Raw genomic sequence first — 21,693 nt, 5'->3', positions numbered from 1 at the left:
AAAAGCTATGTTCCTGGTTGTATGAAGAAAGAAATCCCAGTAAGTTTAAATGTATATATATTTAAATAAATGTGTGTATATACAGATATATTTAAATAATATTTATTTACTTAAATATATATAAAATATATAAAATATAAAATATATATTATATATAAAATATATACATTATTTATATTATATATATTATTTATATTATATATGTTTTATATATAATATATATAATATATGTTATATAAAATATATAATATATGTTATATAAAATATATATAATATATATTATATAAAATATATATAATATATATTATATAAAATATATATAATATATTATATAAAATATATAATATATATTATATAAAATATATATAATATATTATATAAAATATATAATATATATTATATAAAATATATATAATATATTATATAAAATATATAATACATTATATAAAATATATATAATATATTGTATAAAATATATAATACATTATATAAAATATATAATATATTATATAAAATATATACAATATATTATATATTATATAAAATATTATCTAAAATTATAATTTTATATAAAATTATATTATATATTATATAAAATATTACATAAAATATTATATATAAATATTACATATATAATATATATTATATATATAAATATTATATATAAATAATATATAAAATATTATATAAAATATTATATAAAACATTATATTTTATATTATATATTTTATATATTATATATAATATATTTTATATATTATATAATACATATTTTATATAATATATATTATATAATTTATATATAATAAATATATAATATATTTTATATATTATATATAATATATATTATATATATTTTATATAATATATAATATATTTTATATATTATATGTAATATATATTTTATATATATTTAAGTAAATAAATATTATGTAAATATATTAAATAAATTATATAATATATATTATATATAAAATATCTATATTATAAAAAATATATATATTACATATATAATAAATATGATATATAAAATATCTATATTATATATAAAATATATAATTATATAAATTTTATATAAATATATAAAAATTATATATAATATATATTATATGTATATAAAATATATATATTTTTATAATATATTATATATGATATATATTTTTATAATATATTATATATGATATATATTTTATATATCATATATTATATATAATATATATTTTATATAATATATATTTTAATATATATTATATAATATAGATATTTTAATATATATCATATAGATATATTAAAAAATATATTATATAAAATATATATATTATATATAATATATGATATATAAAATATATATTATATAAAATATATATAATTTATAAAATATATATTATATAATATATATATAATTTCTAAAATATATATAATATACAAAATATATAATATATAAAAAATATATATATATTTATTATATATAAAATATATATATATTTTTTGAGATGGAGTCTCGTTCTGTCCCCTAGGCTGTAGTGCAGTGGCGTGATCTCGGCTCACTGCAAGCTCCGCCTCCTGGGTTCATGCCATTCTCCTGCCTCAGCCTCCTGAGTAGCTGGGACTACAGGCACCCACCACCATGCCCAGCTAATTTTTTTTGTATTTTTAGTAGAGACGGGTTTCACCATGTTAGCCAGGATAGTCTCAATCTCCTGACCTCGTGATCCACCCGCCTCGGCCTCCCAAAGTGCTGGGATTATAGGCGTGAGCCACCGCGCCCAAGCAATCCAGCTTTTGTTGATTTCAATTTTAGGCTTTATTACCAAGTTGACCTGTTAGATGACAATGGCTGCTTCCCACATGCACCCACCTTGAGGACAAGGACAACGGTAGCCCATCTGGGAGGAGGCAAGGAGGTTGGGCCTGACGATCAGAGTGAGAAACCCTCGCAGAGCTGGATAGGAAAACCAGCAACTCCTTTCTTTTGGGTAGATTCTGCTAACCCTTTTTCTTCTTTTACAGGACTTGGAGAATATTTCTGATTACTTAAGAAACATTTTTTTTTTTATCCTAAGAAACATTTTAGACTGAAAATTGGTCTAATATCTCAGCCCATTCCAGGTGCTTTAAGCTAAATGTAGTGTGGCATGTATGAGGCCACGGGCGTGAGTATAATAACCACTGCCGCTGGGACAGAGATGCTGTCCAAATCTAAATCATCCATCTTCTTTTCTTTTCTTTTCTTTTTTCTTTTCTTTTCTTTTCTTTTCTTTTCTTTTCTTTTCTTTTCTTTTCTTTTCTCTTTTCTTCCTTTTCTTTTCTTTTTCTTTCTTTTTTGAGACAGAGTTTCACTCTTGTCACCCAGGCTGGAGTGCAATGGCGTGATCTCAGCTCACTGCAACCTCCGCCTCCCGGGTTCAAGTGATTCTCCTGCCTCAGCCTCCCGAGTAGCTGGGATTACAGGCATGTACCACCAAGCCCGGCTAATTTTTGTATTTTTAGTAGAGATGGGGTTTCACCATGTTGGCCAGGCTGGTCTTGAACTCCTTACCTCAAGAGATCCACCTGCCTCGGCCTCCCAAAGTGTTGGGATTACAGGCATGAGCCACCGCACCTGGCCCATCCATCTTATTTTCTTTTCTTCTCCTCTTCCTCCTTCTTTAGTGAAATCAACTTATATGAAATGAAAATGCAAACTACCAAACCTGCCTTTTCCCACACAAAATAACAAAATTTGATGATTAAATGAACTAAAGTAGTGAATTTCTTCTTGCTCAATTAATTACAAGGCTTTGACTTAAAACAATTTTTTATATTTTCATAATAAATTTCAGAGGAGAGTTTTCTTATGTACTTCTAATGTGACTCTACACATATATTCAGAGAAACCTCAAGTTGTCAATTGCAGTTTTTTTCACTCTCAGTAACTGGCCAGGTTGTGGCCTAAGCCTTAGTTAGCCCTGGTTGATATTTAGTCCTGGCTAAATTTGTTTGCTGCTCATCCCTAGGAGTAAGCTACATGTTTGTAGAATGGATATTTCATCTTGTGGGAAATACCTGTGAATATGCCAGTATCCCAGAGTGGATGAAATGGGCAACGGGGAGCCCTGCTCCACTTTACAAAAAGAAAGGAAAAGAAAATGTCCCTTCGCTGGTGTGTATTGATTTCCTGCAGAAAATGCAATGGGGCATGGGAATGAATAGTCACTCTTGCCCTGTTTCTATCCTATGCAGGTCCCACCACGTTGAGGTGGGTAGAGATGCTTACACATGCACACATACAGGTCTGGAGCCAAAGTCAGGGCCAGCTTTCATGAACTGTACACATATGTTGTGGGCAGCCGCTGAGTTAATATGCACAACCATGGTGTGTGCACACACCCGGATAGGCACACTGCTCTGGGAATCACACAGGCTCTCCTGAACAATGATGCTGTTGTAATATTTCTTTTTGTTTTATTTGTCCAAAGTCAAACATTCACTCTGTCAGATCACCAGTGTCTTATAAGCCTGGTGTTGGCCCACACTGCTGCAGGATTGGGACAAAGAGATGATGTTACAGTCTGGTTTCTATGGCAACAGAGGAGGGGTAATGAAAACTGAAATGTTGGAAACACCCATTCTAACCATTGTGACATAATTCAGGTTATTACAAGGACGTAACTACCAAAGAAGCAGAAGTGTCATTACCTTGCAGCTCATGTCGACAAAAAGCTACACTGCACATTTCTCTTAGGCTGCTAAGAGGAAGGAAACATGAAACACACACACACACACACACACACACACACACACAGGCCTCGTTTTCTGCATGTAAAATGTGTGTGTTCTTTAAAAGCCAGTGGTTGGCTGGTTTTCCGGACATGATGTGGTTGAAGCTGTCATCGTAATGGAAATTCATTGCTGTAGCTATGGTAAATCGAGTTTTCTGCCTGTGCTGAATGCATTAGTCTAATGAGATGTTTGCAGCTGGAGCGCAGGGCTACTGGAGACTAACTGTGAGCTACTAACGGGTGGAAGATAGCTTTTGCAATACTCGGTTTGCATGTGCTGAAAGTCATCTGTCTTCTGAGTCAACACTCCCGACCTGGTAAACAACCTGCTCAGGGCTCTGGTGAACAAGCTGTAGGTAAGGGAGATGCACAATTGGAGGCGTGCCGTTGACACGGGATCTTTTTCTTGTAACTGTCAGCATGACAGGTTACCTGTTTTAGTTTTTTTCTGGATTGCATGCCTACCTCTATGGCAACGCACAAGAGTGTCCTGCACTAAAACCACTGAGTCCAGTAGGTAAACTTTAGTTCCTCATGTGCAAAGTACAGCATTTAATTTATTAACCAGATCTCAGAGGGGAAAATGTAACATTGAATTATATAGTTTATAAATTTGGGCTATATACATGTTCATTACTCTTTAACTCTGCATTTAAATACCTAGAAAGTTATTTTTTTCCAAATGTGAACTCAAGTAACCGGTTAGTTATTTTTTTCCCCTTCACGATAATTTTGCTTTGTTTTGCTTTTTAATTAAAAAAAATTGTAGTATGTCTTGGGATAAAAATATTTACCTCAAATTTGGTTATTAAAATTGGTATGTTATGAACATGTAAAAGTGTTTTTTTAATTTAATTTTATTTCGAATATTTCACATGTCTTTGTGCTGGTTTTTCCTAATTTATGAGGCATAAATAAGATAATATTTATTGCTAGTTTCTGGTTTTAATTCGTTTTTGGGGAAAAAAACTGGTGACTATGGCGTATTAGCGGCAGTTTTCCCAAGCTCAAATCACCTCCTTCCCAGGTGGAGCACTGACTTGAACCAGCTTCCACGTGCTCCTCCCAAAGCATGAGGGGTCCTCTCCAGGTTGCTTGGTGGCTGGACAGGAGCGGTGGATGAGGCCAGGGTGCAGGCTGCTGAGCTGTTTTGCTGAGTTGAGGTGCTTGAGTCAAAGTTCTTTCCACTATCTGTGATCGTGAATGAGAGGTGTCTCCTCATGTTGTCTCTAGATTCCATGACAGTCCTCATGAGGGTTAGACAATCAGTGGCTTTCTGAGAAAGTGGTTTTTTACTGATCTCAGACACTACAGTACTTGAGAAAGTAATCCAGGCACTTCAGAATCGGGGTGTTTGTTGTATGCTGTTTTTCTTTCTTTTCAACCAGAGGAACCATTTTTGAAGAATGAGGGATATAGCTGCTTTTTTTCTCCACTTTTTTTTTTTTAAAGCAAAATAGAATATCCGGAGTGAAAGCATAAAAATGTAGAAATAACTACAAAGGAATTCTTAGTGTGTTAAACTATCTGGGGGGTATAATATTTGTGTGGAGCATTTTTTGTGTTGCTTGGTAGAACTAGTCTGAAAAAATGAGGGGCTATTTGAGCAACAGCAGCTGGGTAAAGATTATCTAGAAAATCGGTACTGCGTGATCATCTAAACTCAAATAAAAGGTTAACACAGAATCTTCAGTTTTAGGGAAATTGGTGGCTTCACAAACTATAACTTTTAAACAGGCTTTTTGACAGAATTTTTTAAAAATATGAATGTGTTTTCTTTAGCTCTTTAAATTGTGTATGCAGATGAGCTCTGAAATATTTTGGTAAATTCATCAGTTTGCTTCATTTGTGGAATTATAACAAAAGTGCAAAGCCCACAAAAATCCAGTTCTTTCATGTTTAACGTGTTTACATTTCTTCCCTGTGCCCCCAAAATTACATTTATTTTGCTGCAAAAAAAAAAAAAAAAAAAAAGAAAGGAGCAAATGAACGGTAATAGAAAAACAAGAAAACAATAAGTGAAACAAGAGTAAGTTGCTTTTCATCATTTCTTTGCTTTTGGTGGTGTGTTTTCGAGGCGACGGAAACCAGCAGAAGCAGTTTCACTTTCTGGTTCTTGATTCCTGGGGGCGAGGGTGAAAGGCTGTCTCCTCTAGCAAGCAGCAGGTAAGCTAAGCAGCTCAGCCCACAGAAAACAAGCCAGACCCCAATACTGTCACTTGCTGCAAGAACTTTTATAATGAGAGTTCAAAACAATATTGACTTTAAAAAAATACTCAGTAACATTTTCCTATTAAAAAATTCAAGCACTACCCCAAAGTACAAAGATAGACTTTTTTAATTTTTAAAATTTGAAATGATGAGAAAATCATCTCTGCTGTTTATGTATTTTTAATCTCAATTTTGCATCTCAAATACTTCAATTCAATACGTTTAAGGAAACATAACGAAGTTCCCTGAAATCATAAGAAGGAATGCTCGGACAGGAATAACCTTTCTGGGAGTCTGGGGGCTTAAATGTTAGAGTGCTTTGTAGGTCTGTTTACAATTTTGTGTGGCCTGAGGACACATCACACACGTGTCCACGCATCCTTTATGACACGCACCTTAAAGAACTTTTGGTCCAGGCAGAGGTGGTGGCTGGAGCTTGAAAGGCACTCACAGGGGCCCTGTTAGGGATCTGCAGGACAATTTTCCTCCCCAAGTCCCTGCCCTTGGAAACCTCAATATCACATGGGTAAGATGCCAGGGAGCCGGGATGTGCCCATCCCACTCCACAAGTCCTGAAGAGCGTGGCAGGCGACGCTACCCCTCACTGGGCTGGGAGCCTTAGGATACCAAGCATCTCCAGTGTCATTCTTCCCCTGAGCCCTCAGATTTTATTTGGGGATAGAATGGGAAAGAAGGGAAAGGAGATGAGAAAAGACCCTCTTTTAATCTGATTATCGTGGAGCATAGAATCTTGTCTAACATTTTGCGGATGAAGTTTGTGAAAGCAGTTGCCTTTGGTGTGATCACACAAGCTTCTTTCTTTTGGTGGGCAAATTCGACATTTCTAAGAAGAAACTTTTAAAAAATGCCTCCCTGGACATCTTATTTCTTAATTCTGCAATCTCTCAAAAGACTAGTTTTAGATTTACACGTTTTTTAATGTTTTCATTGCCTTCAAAAGCAGACAGGTGAGGAGAGAAGAGGGGGATTAAAAATAGCCCCTGGGAGAGACATTAAACGGCTTGGTACAGATATAATATAACAGAAGGCACCAGGGTATCTAGTAAATTACTCTAAATTTTAATTAATGAGTCACAAAAGCCACACCACAAGCTTTAAAAATTGCCCTTTTATCAATAAGGTGATAATTAACTTTCTCTGGAATTAGCAGTTCTCTCAGCCCCGGGGCAGTACACAGCCTAGTAAGTTCTCTGGAATGCTGCCAATTTTTAACAATTGGTCTTTTGGCAAACCTACTGGATTTTAATTCAAACATCTATTGTGACATTTTCCAACGTGGTCCACAGACCATTAGGATCACCCAAATCATGGTAAAATTTCTGACGTCAAAAGAGCAGCTTGGAATGTTTGAATTGCATTTGAATATGTCACTTTGTCTTTCTTCTTTTTTTCTTTTCTACCTTTCCCCACCCCAAACTTCTGCATTTGCAAGAGCGCAGTACTCCAGTTTGCTGTAAATCTCTGCTAGAGTCTCTGCTGTAAATCGCTGTGGGGAACCCTGCATTTGTTGATACGCCCATACCAAGTCCGAACGCCTTGGCTGCCAGCCCGTGGGTTCTAAGCGTTTTTCATTGTTGTTGCACTCGTCTTGGTTTCAGTTCTGGCAAGGGCTCACTCCTTCATGTTTTTGCAAACTCTCACCCGTGGTTTGTCAAATGCTGATCTTTAGATTGAGACCTGAAGAGGCACTTTGGGCAAGAGGGCCATTTTGGACATGCTTACAGAGGCTTGGAATTTAGCTTCTTCTGATCTGCATATATTAATGTCTGAAGAGGCACAGACAGGAGCATTCAGCATTGCAGAGCAGCCTGCCTGCCCTTCTCAGACATGCACACGCACACACGCACACGCACACACACACACACACAAACCCCTCCCAGTGCTGCTGGTCACTGGTGGGTGGAATTCAGGGACAGCCTCAGGAGGGACACTGCTATTTGGGTATAGCATCTGGAGGGCAAGTGGTGATGGATGCAGATCATCCCTTCAAAAGTCAGCCTCCTCTCTTCCCTCTGGATCTTTCAAATGTTAGCATTGCTGGCCTCCTGCTTCTCTCAGCCAAGAGACGTGGCCAGGGCTGGATACCGGTGACAAGGCTTCCTGCTGGGTTAAGTAGGCAGTTCTGACACAGACAAGAACATCCCTGCCTTCAGGCGGATGGGGTGGAGACCAGCAGCAAGCTGCAATTGTGCATTCTGGAATAAATCAGCACTTAGCAATCAGGAGAAGCCCTTTGCTGCTGCGGAGGAGATAAAACACCTCTTGCTTCTTGGGATGATTATTTCTTGCGCTACTATTTTAGGACAGAAAGGAATTTATTACCCAGTGGCAGTTCTCACTTTGTATTAAGCTGAAAAGTCATTCCACTCAGTCCATTTGACACTCTGAAGTAATGGGAGTAGATTTTGATATCCACATTGCATATTTCCCGGGGTGACTATTACTATACCAGTTTTACTAGTTGTGTTTTAGTCCAGTGATAAGAAACCATATAAACTCCTCTTACTCTGCCACTAACTTAGACACATGCTACCTAAATTTTCATTTGTGGGGAGGTAGATGTGCTTTTTTTTTTGGCAGTTGCATTTTTTGATCAGATAAATGCAACCCACCATTGCTGATTTTCAAGAATGATTGCAATTCCTGCAGCCAGGCTGTCTTAGCCTTTTGAGAAATTGGCTGAGCTGAGGAGGTCTTACTTTCTCCAGAAAACATGCAAGACAGAAGCAGAGGAGTGGAGCAGGCTGTTATGAGAAAACTAGTATGCCAGGAAAAAATAGTGTCAACACTGTGCTTTGAAAGGTGGTGATGTTGTCTGCTTAGCCCCGCGATGGTGACTCAACTTTGGGGAGCTGAATATTTGGTAACCAAAGCCCTTGCCCTTTTCCTCTCCCTGTGCTGATCATTATAGAGAAGCCCTCATTGTTTCAAAACAGAAACATATGGCCTGAAAGTAATCCTAAAGAAATGTGCAGGTTCCCATGAAGATGAGTACTCAACTTGGGAACAAGTGCTGAGCTGGGCAAAGCAAAGAATTGCCTTGGCTGGGTCTAAATCCAGCCAGAGGAAAGTGGTATGGAGCAAAGAGGCAGTGGGATAAAACAAAGAGAAGGGAGCCTGTTCCTTCTCCCTTCCAACCGAGCACTAGACCTTCACTCTCCCTCTTGTACCCCCGGTGCAGTTCAGAAAGGATTCAGTAATAGCTATGAGTACCATACAGCTGTCAGCTCGTAGACCATAGGGGCCTTTTCTTTTGAATTGAAGAAAATATTTTCTCTTCTCCTGTCCTCTTTTGTCCACAGGTCATCCTGGGACATCATCGCTCTGATGAGAAAACCAGGGTTGAACACTAAGGAGTATGTTTTTCCCTGGTGTCTAGAGCCAGGGCCTGCCCCTCTCACCAGGCCCATGAAACACTTGGAGCCGCCATGTCCAAGGCCCTGCCTTGGATGCAGCCTTCAAGTCGGCCAGGGGCTGGCCTCAGGATTTTAATCCTGTTTTGACAAGCAGTCCGCCTTGGTGAATAAGGAAAGGAAGAACCGAAGAGAAAAACACAAGGTGAAAGCCTATGCCAGGGCATTCATGCTTTTGGTTTTGGAGACAGGATTTGGAGGTCATGTAACTTAATTCCTTTGGGCCTAACCATTTCTGAGTGATTATAGGACTATAAGAATCATTCTCATTCTTTGTGGCCTTCTAAAGAAGAGGCTGACCTCTTTCCTTCACAGTTCTTGAGGATTTAGTGCCCTCATTATTGGGAAATTTTGGTGATGTCAAGGCTTTATCAAACAATTAGCTATTAAGACGTGCTGTTGATTCCAAAGGGAATAATCACAAATGTTGCACAATGCATTGGGTTTATTGATCAGTGACAAATTCCACTGTGGGAATAGATTTCTGTTATTTTTTCAGTCATGAGAAATCTGTGGTCATTTGTTGGATTCAAGCAAGATTTGGTTCATGCTGTTGCCACTGTGGCCTGTGCTGGGGGAGTTTGCCTTGAGACTTAGGAGTCAACCCAGCAGCCATCTGCGCACTGCCCCTTGTATTGGGAATTTTCCCTTTCAGATGCCAAAGGTGCCCGAGCATAGTCGGCTGTATCACTTTTAAGACCTCATTTGCAAAAAAGCTTCAAGTGGAAAGCTGTAGATAGCTTTAAATTTTGGTATGCAAATTGCAAAGCATAGAAACAGTGCGGGGGGAAAAAGCTGGTTCTAATGCTCGAAATCACCACCCACGGTGTGAGAATATAGCTCTTGTTTTGAGTGTCTTAACATAATTAGTACTAGAGACTTAACATAAATAAAGAGGGCAAACGGCATGGTGGGGTTGTGTTGGTGCCTGATGTGGAAATGGTTAATTGGTCCCACAGTGAGAAACTGTACAACCGTGTGTTGCTTTAATGAGACCAGGTGAGTATAAGCTCTCTCCAGGGATGTGAAGGTAGTACTCGATTTGGGAGGTGGTATGTGTGAGAATGTGTAGGGGCCAGTGATATGATGGTATAGAAGATTGGTTCTTTCTTTCTAGGGCCCTCTCTTTTAGTTAGAAGTCATTTGGCATGAACCTAGTAAAGAAGAATAAATCAACTAGAAATGATCTGATAGTAGAATAAGAAAAAAGTACATTCAGTGAAATTTTTTTTTTTTTTTTGGGGATGAAGTCTTCCTCTGTCGCCCAGGCTGGAGTGCAGTGGTGCGATCTCAGCTCACTGCAGCCTCTGCCTCCCAGGTTCAAGAGATTCTCCTGCCTCAAGTAGAATCCCAAGTAGCTGGGATTGCAGGCACCCACAACCATGCTCAGCTAATTTTTGTAATTTTTAGTAGAGACAGGGTTTCACCATGTTGGCCGGGCTGGTCTCGAGCTCCTGACATTAGGTGATCTGCCCACCTTGGCCTCCCAAAGTGCTGGGATTAAGGCGTGAGCCATTGCACCTGGCCTAGAAAAAGGTACATTCAGAAAGGTTTGTCTAATATGCATTTCCCTGGAAGCAGCCCAAATCTCTGTTCAGGTCAAATGCTGAGAAATTGAGTTCTTATTCATTGGTTTGGGACCACGGTAGTGTGAGGTTAACTGGAAGTATAATTGTTTAGAAACCATATTTCTGGACACAGGTTAGGTCATTGTTTTTATGACTATATTTGACATTTTCATGCCTGAAGAAAAAAAAATTCCATTGGCCCAAAGACTCAGCTGGTCCCTGTAAATTTTTTTTTTTGAGACGGAGTCTCGCTCTGTCACCCAGGCTGGAGTGCAGTGGCACAATCTCGGCTCACTGCAAGCTCTGCCTCCTGGGTTCACGCCATTCTCCTGCCTCAGCCTCTCCGAGTAGCTGGGACTACAGGCGCCCGCCACCACGCCTGGCTAATTTTTTTGTATTTTTAAGTAGAGACGGGGTTTCACCATGGTCTCGATCTCCTGACCTCGTGATCCGCCTGCCTCGGCCTCCCAAAGTGCTGGGATTACAAGCGTGAGCCACCGCGCCCGGCCCCCTGTAAATTTTTAACAGCAGATAACACAGGTTACGGAACTTCCAGGACAAAGTTAAGCAAACCCAGGCCACGCTTTGGCAGAGATTTCCTGTATTCTGTGTGTGTACTTTGTGAATTGAACATCAGTTTCAGGGGTTTTCTTTCTCATCCCTGAGAGTGCAGATTTAAAACAGAGTAAGGAGAATTTATGCTGGAACCATGGTGCCACTGAAGTCCCAGACCATTTTCCAGCTAGCTCACTCCTCTGTGGAAAAGTTAAAATGACAACTAAAACAATATGTTTGAGGGAAAAACATCTAACATTCAAGGAAAGAGTTAAAAGCGAAAACCTGTACTCTGAGAAGTGATCTCGAAGTGAAGCCTGGATTCTTAGACCGAATGAGTTTCAAGGCCTCTCTCCCAGGTCAAGGCCCAAACTCCCTGCTAACATCTCAGAAGGAGGCAGACAGCACAAAACTCTACCCTTCCATTGTTAGGAAGCTCCAGTTGTTAGCAATTTCCTACCTTTCTTCTCCAGTAGCTTCTTCCTCCTCTGAGAGCCTACTTGTGTCTTCAGAGCTGCACAGAATCCATCTAAATGGAGCCACACGGATTCCAATTCAGAAAAGCCATTTTCATGGCCAGCAGTGTGACCTAGGGCAAGTATCATGGCATCCCCGAGCCTCCTCTCCTCCCTGGAGATGTTCTTCCTGTCAGTTCCCACTGCCGAATGGTCCAAAGGAAACAGTACGTGGAAAAGGGCTTTGTAAACCATAAATGCTATACGGATGATAATACACATTTGCATCAATTGAGCATTATGTGCTCAGGGATGTGGAGGGAAGCATGAAACGTGGTTTATCTTACTTATCGTATTTGATCCACACAGGAAGTCAATACAGGAGGGGCTATTTTTACTGCCAACATACAAATGGGGAAACTGAGGCTTATATTATACATAACTAACTTATTGAGGGCCACATGGCCCTAGGAGTCTGTGAGTCTTTCCTCCTCCAGTTTGAGCAGTGGCTGGGGTGTCCGTGTCTTTTCACCTGTAAGGGCTGAAGAGAAAGAGCTCTTTCATGCTGCAGTGCCAGCCTCTCCTGCTCCGCCTGGCAGGGCTGCTCCAGGTCCGGCAGGTTCCAGAAAGGAAATGATTCCCTGGTGTTTCCACTTGGAAAGGCATTTTTGATCCACAGAAAATTTCTTTTAAAGCAGTGAGCTTTTAGGCCTGTCAGACCCAACCCCCATTTTTATTGCAAATATATTCAAGCACCTGGTTTACAATTCTGAGGTGAAATTCCTGGATAATATGACTCACTCACACCCATAATTTTTAAGAAAAATTAATATAATGTCATAACCGAAATATAAAGAAGAATGAGACAAAGTATTTGCTAATTACTTCCAACGCAGGCACCCGCCTCTGGGCAACAGAACGAAGTGATCAGGGGCTGACACCTGCCCCCAGAAGCTCAGGCTGGGCCACCCCTCCAATGCAGTCGAAGTCAGAGGAGTGGGATTGGTGACTCAGATAACATGAGCTGCTGCGGGTGGTGTGATTTTCCAAAATGATACACAACTCTTGGAATTCTGAAGAAAATAAACAGTCTTCCTTTGATTTATGCACTAATGGCATTCCTGGAAAATAAAGTGTAAAGTGTCTATTACAGCTGAGCAGAACTACATATTGCTTATTTGTAAAATAAGTTAGTCCCAGGTTCAGAAAAGCGGGGTATTTCTATTTGGCAAGACAATGCTTTCATTGTGTGGTACTGCTCCATCCACTGAGGGACACCGAGCATCCCTGGTCTCTGCCTCTAAGTGGCAGGAATGCCCACTCTGCCCCCAGCATTGTATCAGATACAACCATCACTGACACATTTCCAAAATGCCCCTCTGCAGAAGCTGTTACCATCACTGTTGAGCACCTGTGGATCAGAGCTGCCACTCATTTTACCTTCTCCTGTCTCCCTGAGCATTCTGATTAATTAAGGCTTAGAAAAAAGCTGGTTCTGTTTTGCCAGTTTCCTATATGATCACTATGCAGAGCCCTCTCAAAGAGCATGGTAGGAACTTTGGGGTGCCCCTAACATTCTAGCAAGATGCTTGCTAGTGAATTTCTTCCGAAAACTGTAGTTTTAAGCTAAATGAGAAGACCCTTTCTATCATGTGTCAGTCTCCTTCAGATTATGCATAGGTTTTATCATACATATGGTATTTTAGAAAGCGCCTTTGTACGGCCTGGCATGGTGGCTCACACTTGTAATCCCAGCACTTTGGGAGGCTGAAGGCGGTGGATCACTTGAGGCCAAGAGCTCAAGACCAGCCTGGCCAATGTGGCGAAATCCCGTCTCTACTAAAAATACAAAAATTAGCCAGGTGTGGTGGCACACACTGTAATCCCAGCTACTCAGGAGGCTGAGGCACAAGAATCGCTTGAACCTGGGAGGCGGAGGTTGCAGTGGGCCAAGATTGTGCCACTGCATTCCAGCCTGGGTGACAGAGTAAGATCCTGTCTTAAAAACAAACAAACAAACAAAGAAAAAAAACACCTTTGTAAAATCCTCACTATTCTGTAAGTCGACTTAAGATGATTAACACTACTGAGGGACTGTGATGTTGCAGACATTGTGGGTATCCACACAGCAGCCCAGAAACATCACCATTCCATGTCACAGACCAAAAGGCAGAGATTCAGTGAGCTTAAACAACTGTACCAAGATCACCTGTTAAGTGGTATAACTGGGTCTCAAATTCAGATGTGTCTGACTCTAAAACACCTTTTTACCAGTCTGACCTGCCACTTGAATTAAGTGGCTCCACGGTGAACTTTTTTTTTTTTTTTTTGAGACGGAGTCTCACTCTGTTGCCCAGGCTGGAGTGCAGTGGCGAGATCTTGGCTCACTGCAAGCTCTGCCTCCCGGGTTCACGCCATTCTCCTGCCTCAGCCTCCCGAGTAGCTGGGACTACAGGCACCCGCCACCACGCCTGGCTAATTTTTTTGGATTTTTAGCAGAGACGGGGTTTCACCATGTTAGCCAGGATGGTCTCGATCTCCTGACCTTGTGATCTGCCCGTCTCGGCCTCCCAAAGTCCACAGTGAACATTTTTACCCATGCTGTTGAAACCCCATTCTGAGGACTTTCTCCTTGTTCAATACATAAGAACGAGGTAAGGGAATAAAGATGGCCACAAATTCTTTGGCGTTCCTTCCATGGAGATGTGGGGTCTAACTCCCCTCTCCTTGACTGGCATGTGTTGCTTGGCTCTTGGGATTGGTGGAAGTGATCTTCCAGGATGGATATATGGAGGCTTGCAGCTCTACTGGTTCTTTGGATGCTAGCTCTTGGAACCCTGAGTCACCATGGGACTGCCCTGGGCACCACTGCCCTGAGGCTGCCATGCAGTGAGAAGCCAAAGGCACATGGAGAGGCTCTGTAGGAAGAGACACAGAGAGAAAGAGGCAGGAGACATGGAGGGATCAGACACATGGGTGAAGAACCCATCCTGGATGTGGACCACCAAGTCCCAGCCACCCTAGCTGCTGCCACACAGACCACAGACAAACTGCCCAGGCAAGCCTCTCTGAATTCCTGACTCACAAAATGGTGAGCTATGAGAAGCTACCAAGTTTGAACTTGTTTTTAATGCAGCGACTGATAACCGCAGCGTGTAATCATGGCATTCTTTATGTTGTATTGTGCCTTATTTTTGATGCCTAAGAAAGAATGATCTTCCTCCCGAAAAAGTAGGCAAAGATTCACTATAAAATATAGTTGACCTCCATTTGGTAGAGATTGAAATGAGAGAGAGAAGTTTTGTTCCATGACCATTCTGTAAACCATTCCCCACCTCCACCTTCAAAATGTATCCAGTCACACCATCTGAAGTGTGTTTTCAGCGGGCACTGTTACTTTAATGTGTATTTAATTTTACAGTATATATATAAAATTTTTTTTGAGATGGAGTCTCACTCTGTCACCCAGGTTGGAGTGTAGTAGCACGATCTCAGCTCACTGCAGCCTCTGCCTCCCAGGCTCAAGCCATCCTCCCACCTCAGCCTCCTGAGTAACTGGGATTATAGACGCCCACCACCACCCCGAGCTAATTTTTTGTATTTTTGGTAGAGACAGGGCTTCATCATGTTGCCAGGCTGGTCTCGAACTCCTGAACTCCAGCCATCCTCCTGCCTCCACCTTCCAAAGTGCTGGGATTATAAGCATGAGCCACCGTGCCCAGCCTAAATTTATATTTTTAACAATAAACATGTGATTTGAATTTATAAGCGTGACATAAAGTTTCACTAAAATGTATTTATTTAAATAGGCCATTTAAAGATTTAGTAAATATTAGGAATGCAGGAGGTGTACTAGTTAGGGTTCTCCAGAGAAACAGAACCAATAGGGTGTGTGTGTGTGTGTCTGTGTGTGTGTCTGTGTGTGTGTCTGTATGTGTCTGTGTGTAAAGAGCTCTACTATAAGGAGTTGGTCAAATGATTATGGAGGCCAAGAAGTCCCGAGATGTGTGATTGGAAGCTGGAGATGCAGGGGAGTCTATGGTATAGTTCAGTTCAAAAGCCAGCAGACATGAGACCCAAGAAGAGTTCATGTTTTAGTTTCAGTCTAAAGGCGGAAAAGAAAATGTCCCTGCTGGAAGGCAGTCAGGCAGGGGGAGGTCCCTCTTACCCCACGGAGGGTCAGCCTTTTTGTTCTTTTCAGGCCTTCGATGGATTGGGTGAAGTCCCCCCACGTTGTGGGTTGCCATCTGCTTTACTCAGTCCATCAATTCAAATGTTAATCTCTTCCAAAAACACCCTCACAGAAACACTTAGAATAATGTTTAACCAAATACCTGGGCACCCACGGCCCAATCTAGTTGACACATAAAATTAAACATCAGAGGAGTTATTGGACAAGGCAAATATTACAAAGGTGGCACCCCAGGTCTGAAGCTTGGTAAGCACTGCTTTGAGCCCTAGCCTGTCCCCGTCTCTGGTATGGAGGGTTTGGAGCTGAAACCCTGGTGGCATTGTTCAGTTCATCTGTGGGGACTGTGATCCTCTGACTGTTTTCCATAATGTCTCCTGGGAAGGTTATCTTTCATTTTCAGAGCACCTTTTAGAGACTGTCCCTAGTGGTGACTAGTTCTGGGGATGTTTGGGCCAGACTTCAGAATTCCAGCTGCCCTTGTGAGAGAGGGACTTTCCTGGCAATCCACCACTGGCAACTGTGTTTATTGTCAGTGCCTCGGCTGCCCATAGAACTGCAGTTAAGGCTCCCTGCTGGCTCCCACACAGGATCACATGTCACACAAACTTGGTCCTCTAGTGAGAGAAAGTCTGCCCTGGAAGTCGAGATTGTTGGAATCCCTCTCACTATTTAAGCCAGTGTTAAATCTGGCTTAGTGGTGACACAGATGAAACTGCTCAACAGTTCAGATGGGATGGTTAAAATATGACATCATAGACGCCATGACTGGTCCATGTCTCACAGCCATAAAGGAAGCTGGACGTTTTCATGTCCCCCTCTGGGTTCTGCTTGTTTAGATGATGCTGTTTGGCACCATCAATTTCACTTCCCCACTGCCCACTCTGTGAATTTGTGTCCAGACTGCCCCCAGGAGCAGAAGAAAAAGTCTTTAGGTCAGCAGTTTTATCTCTTTGGCCTCTTTGACTGGAAATGTCATTGCAGAACAGAAAATCATTGAGGAGAACTTCAGGCGGATTGAAGAAGACACATTTTTTCCCGTTTAGGCTGATGCCTTTTGATGGGGGCATTTGGGGCAGCCCTCAGCTTACACAAAGTGCTGCAAATCAGTATACCTGTTATTGCTCTCACTCTGTCTTCAGCTGTCTGAGACAGGGATGGAAGCACCCACTGCTTATAAAGACGAGATGTGGTAGGGCTAGAGAGAGGAGTAGGGGTAGGCTGATTCAGAAAGTAATATAAAATACACCAGGAACCACAAAATGCAATCAAGAAAACAGGCAAGTTCACAAAAACAAGTTGTATTTATTTTGCCTATATATTAATAGGGTGGAAACAGTGGTGATCTGGCTCCTGTGTTAAAGAAGAAAATGTTTTTATAGTGCTATATCAGTTTGCTAGGGCTGCCATAACAAAATCCTGCAGACTGGGTGGCTTACACAGCAGAAATTTATTTGCTAACAGTTCTGAAAGCTAGAAGTCCAAGATCAAGGTGCCAGTGGCTCTTGTTTCTCCGAGGCCTCTCTCCTTGCCTTGCACGTGGCTGCCTTCTCACTGTCCTCATGTGGCCTTTCCTCGTTATGCTTCCATTCCTGATGTTTCTTACTTATAAAGACATCAGCCCTACTGGATTAGGGCCCCATCCTTATTATAATACCTCATTTAGGCTTAAGTATCTCTTTAGAAGCTCTATCTCCAGGCAGGGAGTGGTGGTTCACATGTGTAATCCCAGCACTTCGGGAGGATGAGGTGGGATGATTGCTTGAGCCCCGGAGTAGATCAGCCTGGGAAACATAGTGAGACCCCCATTTCTATAAAAAGATAAAATAGCTCTATCTCCAATTACATTTCACATTGGGAGTTATGACTTCAACATATGATTTTTGGGTTTGGGGGTAACAATTCAATTTATAACAGTGTTTATTTTAAGATTTCATCTGACAGTTTAATCTATTTCCCTATAAGTGATCAATGGTAAATGTGTTTCATAATGGCCTATTATTACTTACCAAACACCTACAATTTCTTTAAATTTTAGGCCACTCACATTCCTGCTGCACTCACTCCAGATAGCCAAGGGACTTCAGGAAGGTTTCAACTCTACCCCAGGGCAGAGGAGATGATCTGATGTCTCCAGATCCCTTTTAAAGAAGAACTGGAATCTCCACCTATCTCTTCCTTTCTGGCTCCCACTCAATGCCCCTCTCTGCCTTTTTCCTGCCCACAGCAGTGCAAGTTCACAAAGTATATCCCAAGCGATGAGAGGAGGCACCAGCAAACAAAACTGCCTAGGACCAGTGATTTTCCTGGGGCTTTGCTGGTGGCATTCTCTATCCACATGTCACTTGATGCCTCTTGACTGAAGATTTCCAGGTGATTCTGGGCCGCACCCAGTATGGCAGGCAGTGCGGGGAGGGCCAGAGTGAGAAGAGCAAGTGTGGACACCCTTGGAGTTGGACTTCTTACCTGATAGCCACAGACTCCTCTTCTTCACACCTCCCAAGATTGTGTGAGCCTCCAGGACAAAGGCTGATGCTCACAGTGGCCAGCACCAGGGCTCTTCTCTATCTGCCCACGAGCAGCCAGCCTCTCTCTGTTTGCTAACTGCCCTCTCCCCCTGACCACATGAGCACACTGCCTGGCATAGAGAGATGCCCACAGGTTTTTCAGAGGGATCAATGAATGTAGAGAACACCAGGAAACACAAAATGCAACCAAGAAAAATAGGCAATCCTCCCACCTCCATCTCCCAAAGTGCTGGGATTACAGATGTCAGTAGAGAGAGAGAGGGAGGTGAATAATTATGTGAGGGGTTAGGCAGTTGAGGGCTTCCTCGACTAGCCTACCTGCATTCTGGTTTTGAATTTCAGCTGTTTTAATGGACATCTCCACCTACCTGTTCCACAGGCATCCTGAACTGAAAGTTTCCAAAACTGAACTCATCATTGCTCCCTTCCCCTATCTTCCCCTTCTCCTTTATTCTGTCTTCGTTAAAGGTATCACTGCTTCCCCAGCTATCCAAGATAACAGTTTTAGAATCCCAAACTCTCCTCACCCCATGCCTTCCAATTGGGAAACAGGTCCTGACGGATGTTACTTTCAGAAAAGTTTTCTGCATTCTCCCTTTCTCCATCCACCCCTTGGTGGCCCTTCCTCAGGCTCTCATTAGCACCCTTCACAGGGACCACCATGATGGCCTCCTGCCCTGCTTCTCTGCCTATATTTTCCCCTCCCTTTAACCCACTTCACACGTTGCACCAAGTTTATCTTTATAAGATGTAGTTCTGATAGTCTTACTCCATTTGTATTGCTATGACAAAATACATCAGACTGGGTAATTTATAAACAATAGAAATTGATTTCTCAAGGTTCTGAAGGCTGGGAAGTCCAAGACCCAGGTGCCAGCAGGACTGGTGGCTGAAAGGGCTGCTGTCTGCTTACAAGACGGTGCCTTGTTGCTGCGTCCTTTAGAGGGGACAAATGCAGTGTCCTCACATGGCAGAAGGGGTGGAAGGGCAAGAGAGTGCTCTCTTCAACCTCAAGCCCTTTGATAAGGGCACTAAGGGATCTGCTCTCATGACTTAATCATCTCCCAGAAGCCACGCCTCTAAATACTGTTGCATTGTGAGTTAAGTTTCAACATGAATTTTGGAGGGGACACTGTCATTCAAACCATAGCACTGATCTACTCACTCTAGTGCTTAATAATCTCAGATAGATTCCATTGCTCACACTGATGGTTGCCAAATGTTTTGCCTGTGTTCTCTGTTAAATCATCCCAATACACATATATATTATTTATAATTACTTAATTATTAAAATATTCTTGAGTACACATCCCCAACATATGTATATTTATGTATATTGATAGATTATATACATACTACATTAATGCATTATGCACATTATAAAACATATGCAAAAATAGAAAGAAAAAGGCCACACGAGCCTTTTGCCCTTCCCTGAACATTCTCAAAACCTCTGTGATTTTTCCATTTTCTCTTCCCGTGTCCTGGAGTTCTCTTTTCTCACTTCTCTCATGTGATGAAGTTCTGTATGTCCTTCAAGACAGCGCTCTAGGCTGGGCACGGTGGTTCATGCTTGTAATCCCAGCACTTTGGGAGGCCGTGGTGGGAGGATCGCTTGAGGCCAGGAGTTTGAGACCAGCCTGGGCAACATGGTGAGACCCCCATCTCTCCAGGAAAAAACAAAAACAAAAAACAAACCAGCACTCTTCACTTGACTCCTGGGACCCTGGCTCTCCACACAGACTGCCTTGGTGCCATCTTTATATATAGTGTTTAGAACCTTCACCTTCTCTTGCTGCATGATTTGATAATATCTTTCTGATGGGCAAGGAGGAAGACGGAAGGTTTTGGGGTGTATGTCATTGTGGTTGCCAAGAACAAGTTGTCATAGTAACATATCTTTCCTTCCTTGTGAAACATTCCAAAGAGGTTTTTTTCCCCTTTGGCTTTCCTCTGACTCTGGGGAAAATACATCCCAACCCCTGCAGAGGAGTGCAGAAGCAGGCAGTCAGACAGACACAAAGGCTGGGGAGTAATTGAGCGAGATGTGCAAAAGTCAACTCAATTCCGAATATCAAGCAATTAGGCTAATGTGATTTAGAACAACGTGATCAGTGAAGTTTGTGTTTATGCTCCCCTCAGACTGTAATTAATTCATGGAAGTGCTGTAGGTTGTTAAATCTTGTAAACGGATAATAGGACTGTTCTTTGAAATAAAAGCAGTGGCAACAACCTAGTCATTTTACAGTAGCGTGAATAGAAGATAATTACAGTTTGAGAGAACGTAGCCCCCTTTCCGTACAAGAACAGGAATGGATTGTCTTCGGCTGGGAGTTGCTGTGAGCACAAATTGCAAACAAAGTTTATGTGCTCCGCAGGGAAATGGCAGAGCATTTTCCCCATATAGCCAAGGAGAGTGCTTAACTCACTTTTTAGATATTTCTACCAGTGTCCTACAGGGAATTGTGCTAATAAATATGACAATAACATTGTAATGGGACCAGAAAGGCTGACACAGCGTTTTGTTAATTTGTGTTTAGCATTTGCTGGGAGCTTTGTAACCCCTGAGCAATGAAACAGGAGCATATTGGTTGGACTGTAGGCATTTTAATTAGAGGTCCTGGGAATATCTCTGTCCTGTGGCAGCTGGATAAGACATGGCCCCTCAAAGTTTACCCAAGGCGAGCTTCCCTCCTGGCCCTCAGCGGCCATTAAAAGGTCTTGCTAGAGGAAGGGACCTGGGGGAGGGAGTGCAAAATTTCTAAGGGGAGGAGGAAGATGCCTGGTGGGCTGGCGTCCAACAGCAATTAGCTACTCAGCTGTCAGCGCCCAGAGCCCTTGCTTTAACAAAGTGGTGGCAAAGATTGACAGAAATGGCTTGACCCCATGATGGATCCCAAAGCATTTTGTAAAAGGGTCTTTTTACTCTTGCTACCTTTTCATCATCTGGCTTAAATACAGTGCAACAATAAAGGCATCATAAATCAAAAGC

General features: G+C 41.4%; 1 protein-coding gene across 5 annotated transcripts in view; it reads left to right on the top strand.

The window, feature by feature from the left end:
• The first annotated feature begins 3,755 nt into the window (after positions 1-3,755).
• Positions 3,756-21,693, top strand: part of SCML4 (Scm polycomb group protein like 4) — a 120,529-nt gene continuing 102,591 nt past the window's right edge. The window contains exons 1-2 of one of the 5 annotated variants that reach the window (XM_063630712.1): positions 3,794-3,902; positions 5,839-5,927. Coding sequence is in view for 2 of the 5 variants with exons in the window: in XM_063630707.1 (XP_063486777.1) it covers positions 4,127-4,274 (148 nt within the window). In the remaining 3 variants the exon portion in view is untranslated. Of the gene's footprint in view, positions 4,275-5,838; positions 5,928-21,693 lie in introns of all 5 variants that reach the window. The other 4 variants (XM_063630711.1, XM_055260507.2, XM_055260517.2 and 1 more) reach the window with 4 other exon arrangements.

Source organism: Symphalangus syndactylus, chromosome 2 (assembly GCF_028878055.3).
Source record: "Symphalangus syndactylus isolate Jambi chromosome 2, NHGRI_mSymSyn1-v2.1_pri, whole genome shotgun sequence".
NCBI lineage: Eukaryota > Metazoa > Chordata > Mammalia > Primates > Hylobatidae > Symphalangus > Symphalangus syndactylus.
This window is presented reverse-complemented; position numbering and strand designations above follow the sequence as displayed.